This window comes from Erinaceus europaeus, chromosome 12, assembly GCF_950295315.1.
Source record: "Erinaceus europaeus chromosome 12, mEriEur2.1, whole genome shotgun sequence".
Classification (NCBI taxonomy): domain Eukaryota; kingdom Metazoa; phylum Chordata; class Mammalia; order Eulipotyphla; family Erinaceidae; genus Erinaceus; species Erinaceus europaeus.
This window is the reverse complement of record NC_080173.1, coordinates 84,707,321-84,719,960: the sequence shown is the minus strand read 5'-3', so window position 1 is coordinate 84,719,960 and position 12,640 is coordinate 84,707,321. Positions and strand designations below refer to the sequence as shown.

The 12,640-nt window shown below is 47.6% G+C and overlaps 1 protein-coding gene across 13 annotated transcripts in view; it reads left to right on the top strand.

Moving 5' to 3' along the window:
- Positions 1 to 12,640, top strand: part of MINK1 (misshapen like kinase 1) — a 67,827-nt gene that overhangs the window by 35,033 nt on the left and 20,154 nt on the right. For all 13 annotated transcript variants that reach the window (XM_060204224.1, XM_060204229.1, XM_060204226.1 and 10 more), the window contains exons 2-4: positions 9,919 to 9,984; positions 11,943 to 11,999; positions 12,099 to 12,224. In XM_060204224.1, the coding sequence (XP_060060207.1) occupies positions 9,919 to 9,984; positions 11,943 to 11,999; positions 12,099 to 12,224 (249 nt within the window). The remainder of the gene's footprint in view (positions 1 to 9,918; positions 9,985 to 11,942; positions 12,000 to 12,098; positions 12,225 to 12,640) is intronic.

The window sequence follows — 12,640 nt, the reverse complement described above, 5'->3', positions numbered from 1 at the left end:
GAGAGGGAAAGTAGGGATAGGGAGGGAGAGAGAGACCTGAAGACCCACAGCCCTGCTTTCCCACTCATGAAGCTTCCCCCCTGCAAATGGGGACTGGGGTCTTGAACGAGGATCCTTACACATAGTAATGTGCACTCAAGCAAGGGGGTGTCACTGCCCACCCCCACAAAAAATTAGTTTTGTATATGACACAAATGACATACTCCTATTATTCAGGCATCCACGTTAGCACAGGTCTGCCCAGCTCTCATACCACAGAACACTGGCTCCTGCCCTTCAAGAGTTTCTGTTTCACTTGGAGAGTTGAGACAGAATCACGTACAAGTTAATGCTGGTATCGTTGCAAGGAACCTACTCACGGTAGACCGAATAAAAGGATAATTCTGGGGGCCAGGCAGTGGCGGCGCACCTGTTTAAGTGTTCACATTACAGTGCGCAAGGACCCCGGTCCATACCCCTAGTCCCCACCTGCAGGGGGAAAGCTTCATGAGTGGTGAAGCAGGGCTGCAGGTGTCTCTCTGTCTCTCTCCCTCTCCTCTCTCAATTTGTCTGTATCCAATGTTAAATAAAAAAGGATTTTAAGAAAAAAGTAGTTTCAAAGATAATAAAGGGGTGATTCTAGCCTAAAAGCGGTGATTCTAGCCTAAACTCGAGCCAGGCTACACATATTCAAATCATGACTCTGTCACTTAATTATCTGACTTAGGGCAATTTACCTGCCTTGGCTGACCCTCCTTTTCGTTATAGAATGGAAGGAACAACAGTGGCAACATCAGGACATTTTGTGAGGGTTAAATGAAGTGGTATGCGCACAGCTTTTACCTGTTGTTAATAGTTTTTGGAACTGAACACAAGAACTTTCTAGCCCTGACTCTAGCCTCTTCCCTGTGGGTTTTTCTAGGTCGGCCTGATGGGAAAGTTTGCTTTTGGCATCTTTTGTTCTTTAGTGGTAGACTATCTTTAGGTCACAAACTCATAGCTATAATTGAGGCAAAGAAGTTGTGGTGAGTTCTGAGAGGTGGCGCAGTGTATAAAGTATTATATCCTGAAGCACGGGGTCCTGAGTTCAATTCCAGCAGCACATGTACCAGAGTGATGTCTGGTGTGTCCTCTCCCTCTCTTTCTCTCTCCCTCTCTCTCTCTTTCTCTCTCTTCTGTCATTAATAAATAAACAAAATTAAAAAAAAATAAAGTTGTGGTATATATATATATATACACAATGGAGTACTACTCAGCTATTAAATGGAATACTATTCAGCTATGATGAGTTTACCTTCTTCACTTCATCCTGGATGGAGCTTGAAGGAATCTTGTTAAGTGAGGTAAGCCAGGAAGAGAAGGATGAGTATGGGATGATCCCACTCCTGGACAGAAGTTGAGAAATAAGGGCAGAAAAAGGAAACACAGCGCAGAACTTGGGCTGGCCTTGGTGTGCTGCATCAAAGTGAAGGGCTCTGGGGAGGCAGAGGTGCTGTCATGGCCTACTGCGTGATGGTGGAGGAGGACCTGGGCTGGAGGCGAGAGTGTTTTGCAGAGAACTGAGAAATTTTACACATGCATCAACTGTGTTTACTGCAGACCATTATTCCCCCAATGAAAATTAAAATCATAATAACAAAGATGTATGTAAATAAAAAAAATAAGGAAGGAAGGAAAATGAGAGAAAGTGTGGAAGAAAGAACAGAAAACAAAACATGGTCCCATAGGCACCAGGAGCCGGGAGCATGGCAAGGCAGATGTTGGAGTCAGTGCTTTAGGTTCATTTCCTGGATGTGTGTAACCCTGAGCAAGCCGCTGGTTGGTTCAGCTGTGAAATGAATATATCAAATAGTACCAGTCTCTGCATTTAAAAAAATATTTATTTTATTTATTCCCTTTTGTTGTCCTTGTTGTTTTATTGTTGTAGTTATTATTGTTGTCGTTGTTGGATAGGACAGAGAGAAATGGAGAGAGGAAGGGGAGACAGAGGGGGAGAGAAAGGCAGACACCTGCAGACCTGCTTCACCACCTGTGAAGTGACCCCCCTGCAGGTGGGGAGTTGGGGGCTCGAACTGGGATCCTTTGGTCGGTCGTTGCGCTTTGCTCCACCTGGTGCTTCACCCGTTGTGCTACCACCCGACTCCCCCAGTCTCTGCATTTGCTGTGCAGTTATACTCCTGAAACACTCTGAGGGTCCCCAGGGACAACAGCGCAAAAGATGCTGCTATAAATACTAGGGAGATGAGGGTGGTGGGCACGAGTGAAGATCTCTGCGACAGATGATAGGGACGATGTCAGAAAGAAGGGCTACCGGATAATAGCATTGGTTACTCTTAGGAGAGTACTGAGAAGACTGTCTTCCTTTCTCTTTTCTTTCTATTTTACTTGATAGGACAGAGGAATTGAGAGGGGAGAGGGGAGGGCTAGGGTAGATAGCATAATGGTTATGCAAAGAGACTCTCGTGCCTGAGGTTCCAGAGCCCCAGGTTCAATCCCCTGCACCACCATAAGCCAGAGCTGAGAAGTGCTCTGGTGAAAAAAAAAAAAAAAGAGGGGAGGGTATTTGTGGGCCAGAAAAATACCTCTACTATGTGGAGTTTTGGATTCTGCCCCCGAGGTCCTGGGTTTGATGCATGGCATCACATATGCTAGAGATGCTCTGATTGGCCACTCTCCTTTGTCTCGTGAAATGCTTTATCTTTCTCATAAGTAATAAATAAGATATTTAAAAATGTTTATTGATTATAATACAGTAAGAAAGATAACTGGAGAATCACCCTGTCATATGTAGCACCAGGGATCAAGCTCAGCCTCATGCTTTTACCTGTACCCTCCCCCCCATTTTGTCGCCATCTCTTGCGCACATGCGGTCTATTAAGACTGCTGAGAATGAAGAGTTTGAGTCCCAGGAGAAAGGACTGGAGAAGCCTGCAATAACAGCGCCTCAGAGTGGTGTCCTGGTGCAGAGGACTGTCAAGACTGACAGAGCTGGGCTTCCTAGGAGCAGAGTAGCTCCTTTGGAGATGTCTCTTCAAATCACCATCAAGAAATACACAGGCACACATTAGAAGAGTCCACACTTGAAGGCAGATGACTATGAATTGTGCTTTGCATTTCTGGACATTCTGAAGCCTTGGATATGTGTATCAGAGAAACAGAAGACACTGTTGTATCTTATCACTTCTGTAAAGTAGTGATACAGTTGACTTACAGTGTGGAAGATGTCCTGGAATTCAGACAGTGTTGATATGTGTCATTAAAAAAAAAGTCCAGGTGGTAGTGCAGTGGGTGAAGGTGGCACGAAGCGCAAAGACCAGCGTTAAGGATCTCAGTTCTAGCCCCCGGCTCCCCACCTGCAGGGTGTCACTGAAAGCAAAATAAATAAAATAAAATAGGAGTTGGGTGGTAGCACATCAGGTTAAGCGCACGTGTCGCAAAGCGCAGGGACCGGCCTAAGGATGCCGGTTCAAGCCCCCGGCTCCCCACCTGCAGGGGGGGTTGCTTCACAGGTGGTGAAGCAGGTCTGCAGGTATCTATCTTTCCCCCTCTCTGTCTTCCCCTCCTCTCTCCATTTCTCTCTATCCTATCCAGCAACGACGACATCAGTAACAATAATAATAACTACAATAAACCAACAAGGGTGACAAAAGGGAGTAAATATTTTAAAAAATTAAAAAACAAAAAAAAAACCCCACCCATTTAAAACAAAATAAGTCAGTATTTCAGAACCAGGGGGAAGCTTCCCTATTTTGAAACTCTTTTCTTTGACCCTGCTGCTTCCTTAGCCATCATCTGATCTTCCTCTCAAAGGCAGACTTTGGGGGGGGGAGGGTATGGGGGTTGCTGCACCCACAGCCTTCACTTCCTCATCACTCCATTTCCTCTGGTGCCTGCTGTCACACTTCTGCTCTTAAAGCTGCAGCTTCCACAGAGGTTACCTGGGTGCTATGGCCAGAGGTAGTTCTGTCTTCTCTGACCATCTCCTCCTCTGACGTCTCTCCTGTTTCTAGTGTAGAGCATAAGCATGTTCATCAGACAGTGGCCTTTCCTGTACACCCTCCCTGGATTTCTTGTCTCTAGTCTCATATTCACGAATGTTTTCTAAATCTCTCCATACTCTCACTTACTATTGTTGTTTACCAGAATACTGCTCGCTTTGTCTATTGGAGGTGCTGAGGATTGAACCTGTAACCTCTTGCATGCAAATCCTCTGCACAAGACTGTGCTTTATCCCTAGCCTCAAGCCCTTACTTCCAAGTGCCTGAGAGACATTTGAATACCACAAACTCATCATCCAGACCCAGTGCTGCCTCTCAGAATGGCGTGGCCCTCTGGGAAGCCAACCTGAATTCAGCCTGCCAACTATACTGCAGACTTGTTACCCTGTCCAACTCCTTCTGGGTTTATGTGAGCCCACCCGCACCTTCACCCCCAATTATGTGTCTGCTCATTGACACAGAGCCAATGCTAAAAGCTAGCTTCTAACACTTTCCCTTATACAGAATGGTTTTTGCACCTTTCCTGCTTCTAGTTTCTCTTGGGGCATGTAATAATATATGACACCTGTGCTCATTGGAATACTTGGCCTGAGCACAAATTACATGGCCCTTGCGGGATGACATACATGTTTCTCGGGTGTCACTGAGCTCCGCGTCGTGCCTAATTGAGGAATTGTCATAGTGAGTGGCCAGTGAATATTTAATGGGTCAAGGAAATAAGAGAAAGTCGCCTCATAGATTCTCCTTGATTACTGCCTGTCCCAGTGTGAGATAGATGGAGACAGTTAGTGAGAAAATGATTAGTGATACGGCCGAGCTGTTTGGACTCTTCTGTCAGTGCATTGGGGAGCCCAGTTGGTTCTGGAACCAAAAAGTAAAACTAGAGAAGCTCTGTGTTCAGACTGTTACATCCCACAGGGGAAGCTGAGGAAAGTGTGCCGTGGTAGGAGTTCCAGGAGGAGAAGAGAAGGGGTTCTGGTGGTGAGCAGAGGCAACTTCAGAACTTGAGAGAAGCCGGCGACCTCTCAAGGGGAGAGGACAGCATGGCGTGACGTGGAGAAAGGCAGAGGGAGCAGTGGACAGTGCCCCGATGTATTTTGGCATGGAGAATGGCACTGCTGTTGGGAAGCTGAGCGGCGTCAGCCTCTATGGGAGAGTCCGTCGAGGACAGACAGGACTGCTATGTCACATGCAAGGTCTCAGCTTGATTTCAGAGTAAGCCGTTCAGATGCCTGTGGCCAAGGGCTCAAAGCCATAATCAGTATCTGAAAACCCCGTGTGTTTTACCTCAGATAATTCTTTCTTTTTCAAAAAATAAATCTTTTTTATTTATTTTTATGTAATATTTATTTATTCATTCCCTTTTGTCACCCGTTTTGTTGTTGTAGTTATTATTATTGATGTCATTGTTGTTGGATAGGACAGAGAAAAATGGAGAGATGAGGGTAAGACAGAGGGGGAGAGAAAGATAGACACCTACAGACCTGCTTCACTGCCTGTGAAGCGACTCCCCTGCAGGTGGGGAGCTGGGGGCTTGAACCGGGATCCTTACGCATGTCCTTGTGCTTTGTGCCACCTGCGCTTAACCCACTGCACTACCACCCGGCTCCCTCAGAGATGATTCTTTCTATTCTCCGTACCTCCCAAACCTAGAGGAGGAGGGCCAACTGGGAGCTCAGATTATAAACTATAACCTATTTGTGTTATGAGAGGTGGTATTGTGTCACTATGACTCTTAACAGACTCATCAAAATTTCCCTCTTAGACTAGTAATGTCTAGAAAGTCATGACCGTAAGTCTTGTTTCCTGTCGTCTCAGAAAGATGTCAGTTAAACGCCAAGAAAGGGGCGTGGGCATATGCATAGCAATAACACAACAGAATTTCATGCCTGAAGTCCCAAAGGTTGCAGGTTTGATCCCTGGCATCACCACATATGCCAGGGCTGAACAGCACTCTGGTCTCCCTCTCCCTCTCACATGAAAAGAAATACTAATCTTTATATATATATATATTTTAATTTAATAGATATTTTGGGCTGGGGAGACAACAATGGTTATGCAGAAGACTCGTGCCTGAGGCTCTGAAGTCCCAGGTTCAATCCCCAATACCACCATAAACCAGAACTGAGAAGTGCTCCGGTGTAAAAGTATAAATAATAATAACATCTAATTTAAAATATTTATTTATTTGATAGAGACAGAAAGGAAATCAAGAGAGGAATTAGAGGGGGATAGACAGAGAGACATCTACAGTACTGCTTCACTGATGGTGAAATTTCCCCCTGCAGCTGGGGAGTGGGGGCTTGCGTGTTGTCATGCTCATTGGGTGAGCCACCACCCAGCCCAATATATATATTAATGTGAGAAAGGACTTCCCAGTAGTTAGAATGATGACCCTGTCTTGTGGGGGGGTCACAAGATATTTAGAGGACAGTGTTTGAATCTCAAAGTCTAGTCTTGCAGAACAACAAACAAGATAGCTGCCTCCAGGTCCCTTGCTGCAGTTCTCAGGTTTAGACAAGCCCGCCGTGTCCCAGTGGTAATGTCTTCCTTCCTTGTGAAGCCGCCTGCTGCTGCTGCTGCTGCTATTATTATTATTATTATTATTATTATTATTATTATTATTATTATTATTTCATAGCAGATCTGCAGGGCTCTTCAAGGTGTTTATTTATTTATTTTATTTATTCAAGATTTTATTTATTCATTAGAAAGGTAGGAAGAGAGAGAAAGAACCAGACATCACCCTGGTACAAGTGCTGCCGGGGATTGAACTCTGGACCTCATGCTAGAGACTCCTTTATCCACTGCGCCACCTCCCGGACCACTCAGGGTTCTTTTAGTAACTTCAGCTGGGCTAAATAATTCAACTTAGAGCCGTAAACTTCTAGGTCTGGTGAGCCCAGCCTCCTTCAGTGCACTTCTGTCAAGCTCAGCTCTTTCCTATCCTAAACCTGCCCTCTGCTAAGCCTTCCTTCTGAGCAGGTTGCTGTGGCTTCGGTCCCAGCTTGGGTGCTGGATGCACTGTGGCCAAGAAGGACTCGGTCCTTCTTGTAAGTCCTTCCGGGGATTTACAAGCCGGTAAACATACAGTGAAGTGTGCGATGATAGCCATGCAGGTCGGGGAAGTACAAGGAGCCAGGGGCGCATTTCTAGGCTGCCAGGTCCTCCTGCCAGCCCGTGAGCAGAGAGTCCGTGCACAGTGAGGGCGACGGGAAGAGGGAAACCCGCCCTGTGCCACAGCAGCTTGCCGTGCGTGTGCATGTGTGTGTGTGTGCGTGTACACGGCCACGTGAATGTACATAGTATGTGTGCTTGTGTCAGTGCTGACAGCACTGGGCCATGGCTCACTTTCAGCCTGCAGCTCCAGCTCCCAACCCTCCCTCCCTCAAAAAGAAGTCCTGCCAGGAGGGTGTGGGTGGCCTCCCACAGCAGCTGTGCCGCTCACTGGGCCCCGCGGGGGGTGAGTGTCTTTGGAGGCTTTGTTGGAGTCCTCGGCCATCTCCTCCTGGCACCACTTGACTCAGGAAAGGGGGAGCTGAAAGTTCTCACCTGCCCTCCCAGCAGCTCTTCTCATTGTTACGCACCCGCCACCAGCAGCTGCCCCCACCCCCAGTCCCTTCTCCACCTCCAAATGCCCAAACCCTGGTCTGAAAGTTCTTAGTCTCAGAAGGACTGGGAAAGAGAGGAGAAGAAGGATGCCGGCTCTCATATTCCAGCCTCCCTAGTTCTCCTCATCCCTGCTGTAATAATAATAATAATAATAATAATAATAATAATAATAATAATAATAATGAGTTGCAGTGGGTAAAGCATTTGGACCCTCTGGCATGAAGTCCTGAATTTGAACCTCAGTATCACATGTGCCAAAGTGATGCTGTGATGCCACCCCCCACTAATTACTAACTAAATTACAAAAAATGGGGGTCAGGTGGTGCCACACCCAGTTAAGTGCACATAGTACTGTGTGAAAGGACCCAGGTTCAAGCCCCCACTCCCCACCTGTATGAGGGCCATTGCACAAGCGGTGACGTATGTTTGTCTGCAAGTGTCTCCCTTTCTCCCCTTCCCCTCTCAATTTCTCTCTGTCCTACCCAATAAGATAGAAAAGCAAAAATAAAACTATGTGCCAGGAGTGGTGGATTCATAGTGCCAGCACGGAGCCCCAGCGATAACCCTGGTGGCAATAAAAACCCACTAATAGTTAATGGTGGTGACTAACTTGTGTTGAGTATGCACTTCGCAGCGGGTGCCACCTTAAGCACTTGACCACTGCCTCATTTAAAGTTGACATTAAGCCCTGGCGACCAGTACTCAGGCACTCCAGTTTTGTAGGTGAGGCTGTCTACTCCCGAGCCAGTCACTGAGCTTGAGATCAAGATCATGTCTCTGAAACACCAGTTGGACTCTGGCTTCTGTTCTCTCTCATCTCCTTCTGCTTTCCTATAGGATATCAGCCTTGAGCCAGCCGGGAAGAGGCAATTGCCCATCATAATAGGCAGTGTGTTCTCTCTCTCTCCCCGTCCCCCCTCCCTCTGTATGTACATGTGTGCTTCCCCCCCCTTATACCAGAGCATTGCTAAATTCTGCCTTTGGGGGATGTTAGGAATTGAACCTGGAACCTTTGGCATATCAGTTATGAAATTCTTTTTTTAAAATTTCATATTTATTTTCCCTTTTGTTGCCCTTGTTGTTTTTCATTGTTGTTGTAGTTACTATTGTTGTTGTTGATAATGTCGTCGTTGTTAGATAGGGCAGAGAGAAATGGGGAGAGGAGGGGAAGACAGAGAGGGGGAGAGAAAGAGACACCTGTAGACCTGCCTCACCGCCTGTGAAGCGACTCTACTGCAGATGGAGAGCCAGGGGCTCGAACCGGGATCCTTAAGCTGATCCTTGCGTTTTGCACCATGTACACTTAACCCACTGCGCTACTGCCCAATTCCCTAGGTAGATTTAAAAAAAAACAAAAACTATTATTATTATTTATTATTGGATAGAGGCAGAAATTGAGAGGGGGAGGAAAAGTAGAGAGGGAGAGACAGAGAAACAGCTGCAGCCCTGCTTCACTCTTGAAGCTTCCCCCTGCAGGTGGGGACCAGGGGCTTGAACCTGGGTCTTTGTGCACTGTAGTATGTTTGCTCAACCAGGTGCACCAGCACCTGCCTTCCCCCTTTTTAAAGGAGACAGAGATTGCGAAGGAAGAGAGTCCCGCCTCTTGTGAAACATCCTCCTGCAGGTGGGGATCAGGGACATGAACGTGGGTCCATGTCCAAGGGAGCATGTGTGCTTTATCTGGTGCACCACCGCCTGACCCTTATTTATTTTTTTATTCTTTTTTAAAAAATATTTTATTTATTTATTTTTAGTGAAAGAGGGATACAGAGAGAGCTACCAGAGCACTGCTCAGCTCTGGCTTATGGTGGTGCTGGGGACTGAACCTGGGACTTTGGAGCCTCAGGCTTGAAAGTCTTTTGCATAACCATTATGCTGTCTCCCCAGCCCTAAATTTCTTTTTTTCTAATTTTTAAAAAAAAATTATTTATTTTCCCTTTTGTTGCCCTTGTTTTTTTATTGTTATAGTTATTATTGTTATTGATGTCAACATTATTGGATAGGACAGAGAGAAATGAAGAGAGGAGGGGAAGACAGAGGGGGGAGAGAAAGATAGACACCTGCAGTAAAGCGACTCCCCTGCAGGTGGGGAGCCAGGGCTCAAACTGGGATCCTTATGCCCGTCCTTGTGCTTTGCACCATGTGTGCTTAACCCGCTGCGCTACCTCCCGCCCCCCCATTTATTTTTAAAGATTTATTTTATTTGCTTCATGAAAGATACAGCCCCCCCCCATGATATAATAGTATCCACTTTAATATCCTGATTGAATCCTCTCTTCAGTTAATCATTTTCTGAATTCCTGACCTCATTCTCTCTCCTTCTTTCCAGGACCCTGCTGGAATCTTTGAGCTGGTGGAGGTGGTTGGCAATGGAACCTACGGACAGGTGTACAAGGTACGACTCAAATGGTACAGAAGCATGACCCTCTTTCACGGGGCCTTCTGAGGGGAATGGAGGGGAGTATGGACCCCAGGTCTAGAGAGCTGAGGGAGCCTATGAGAGATTGCAGACATGGGGGCCCTGGGAAAGGGGAGAGAGGAGAGCAGAATGAAAGTGATGGAGGGAGGAAGGAAGCAGCAAGAAATGGGTGTTTCTACAAGCCTCTGCTTCTGAGCTGAGAGCTCAGCGCTTAGGTGTGGCGGGAACAGGGTGGAGCTAGGTGGGGTCTGGACCTCGAGGTGGGACATTGATGGGAAGACTGTGGGCAAGTGTCTGAGTTCACCTGGGGCTTCAGGGCAGAGCTCAGGACAAAGGTGCAGCTTTGGCTTTTCCCAGAACTGCAGGGACACGTAGGATAGGGACTCAGTGCGATGTCAAGGTGGCCTTCTGCAGAGGGGAAGTGGCTTTTTTCTGAGCTCCCACAGCTGGCTTGCAGCAGGCTAGAGCCAGAGCTCAGCCCTTCTGCTTTTGCGGCTGCCACTCTCTCCCACAGAAAGGGCATTTCCTCTGTCACTGATTGTAGCTTTTAGCCTGACTAGCCCGGCCTCCTCACGTGGCCTGACCACCAGCCACACTTGGATGGGGGAGGGTGCATGCAGGGAAGGGGTCATCCTTCCCCACAACTGGAGGCCCCCAAGGCACCCTCCGGGCTTCTTCTCTTCCACATGCGATGCTGTCTCTCCCCAGGTCTCCTCTGCATCCAGGGACCTGTGTTTCCAGGCTCCCTAGAATCACACGCTTTCCTCCTCCTCCTCCTCCTCCCTTGTGAGCATTAGGAACTAGCCCCCCCCACCTTGTTGCCATGGAAATAGTAGCTTTGTATTCTACTGCTTCTCTGGGATTAGGGTCTTGAGTGACTGCTGAGGATAAAAATAATCCAGGGGCTGGGAGTATCCATGTCCAACCCCACCAGGGGCTGCCTTCCTCCGCCCTGCTCTTCCCCAGGAAGCCCTGGGCTTTCCTGTCCAAGTGTGAGATGGCTCCTGCTAGGAATTTCAGAAGCCTGAGAGAAGAGGGAGAGGAGGGACGGCAGCACGTAACAGAGAAGCTCCTTCCCATAAACACTAGTGACTAAACCTCAGCGCATGTCAGTCGGTCTCGTGTTCCCCAAGTTCCCTAAAATCTCAGCTCTGTCCTTACTCTTTCCGGTTAACAGTAACAGAAAGTCTTGAGGCCTGTCCAGAGGGGACGGGGTGCATACAAGATGCAAAGGAAAACCCCTGCTCTCTGATCCCTCCCCCAGATGCTCCATCTCCCTTTGGGGACAAAGAAGGTGCTTTTCACTCCTGACTCTTAAGTTTCACACCGTGGGAAGTCCAAGCCCGAGAACAAAACAGGAGGAGTCCAGGGAGACACTCGGCAGTGACCCCAGGTTCAGTCTCTGGCATCACCATATGCCAGAACAGGGTAGTGCTCTGGGGGGTCTCAGAAAAATAAATCTAGAAAAGAAGATCAGGGGCTGGGGAGAGAGCATAATGGTTACACAAAAGACTCATACCAGAGGCTCTGAGGCCGCAGGTTCAATCCCGAGTGCCACAGTAACCCAGAGCTCAGCAGTGCTCTGGTCTTTCTGTATCTTTTTCTCTGTATATGTCTTTCATCAAAACAATAAAATATTTTTAAAATAATTTTTAAAATGATTTTAAAAAGAAGAACAAAGTATCTTCTCCTTTCCTCTCTTGAGTGCTCCAGGGGTGGAGCCCTTTACTGAGCTCAGAGCTTGAAAGTCCACCCTTGGAAGGTTTTCCATAGCCCACTGTCTGCACCATAGACCAAAACAAAAGGAGGTATCTGGCCACCATAAGGACCACTTTCTAAGACAGAAAACAGCCAGAAGGTGTGACCTGTCTCGTAATCCAGTCCTTCCAGAGCACGGGCCCAGAGCCCTCCATTCTCAATTCTCTATCCTACAGGGTCGACATGTCAAGACGGGGCAGCTGGCTGCCATCAAGGTCATGGATGTTACGGAGGTAGGGAACAGCTAGGCCAGAGGGAGGGGAGATCATTCATTGACAGGGGGAGGGAGGGGCACCAGGACTCATAGCCTCTCATCCACCCCTCTGACTTAGGATGAGGAGGAAGAGATCAAACAGGAGATCAACATGTTGAAAAAATACTCGCACCACCGCAATATTGCCACCTACTATGGGGCCTTCATCAAGAAAAGCCCCCCTGGAAATGATGATCAGCTCTGGGTGAGAAGAGTCCTCCCACCTGCCCTCGTCCACACTTGCCTGTCTCCAGCACAGTGCTCAGTCTCCTTGGGCCATCCCTCCTCTCAGTCTGAACACCTTTCCTGTGTCTAGATTTAGAAGGATCTTCTGGGCGGGGTTAGATAGCATAATAATTGCTATGCTAAGAGACTCGTGCCTGAGGCTCCAAAAGCCCAGGTTCAGTCCCCAGCACCACTATAAACCAGAACTGAGCAGTGCTCTGGTTTAAAAAAGGTCTTTGGATGTACACAGAGTACTAAGCACATTGTAACTTCTTATCCTCTGAGTGTTTTGGCTGCAGGGGTCCTGGGGTTTGCTTCCTCCCCTCCCCTCTCCTCTCGGAGTACCCTGTAGCCAGCAGGTACTTAACTCAGGAATGAACAGTGTAATTCTAGCAA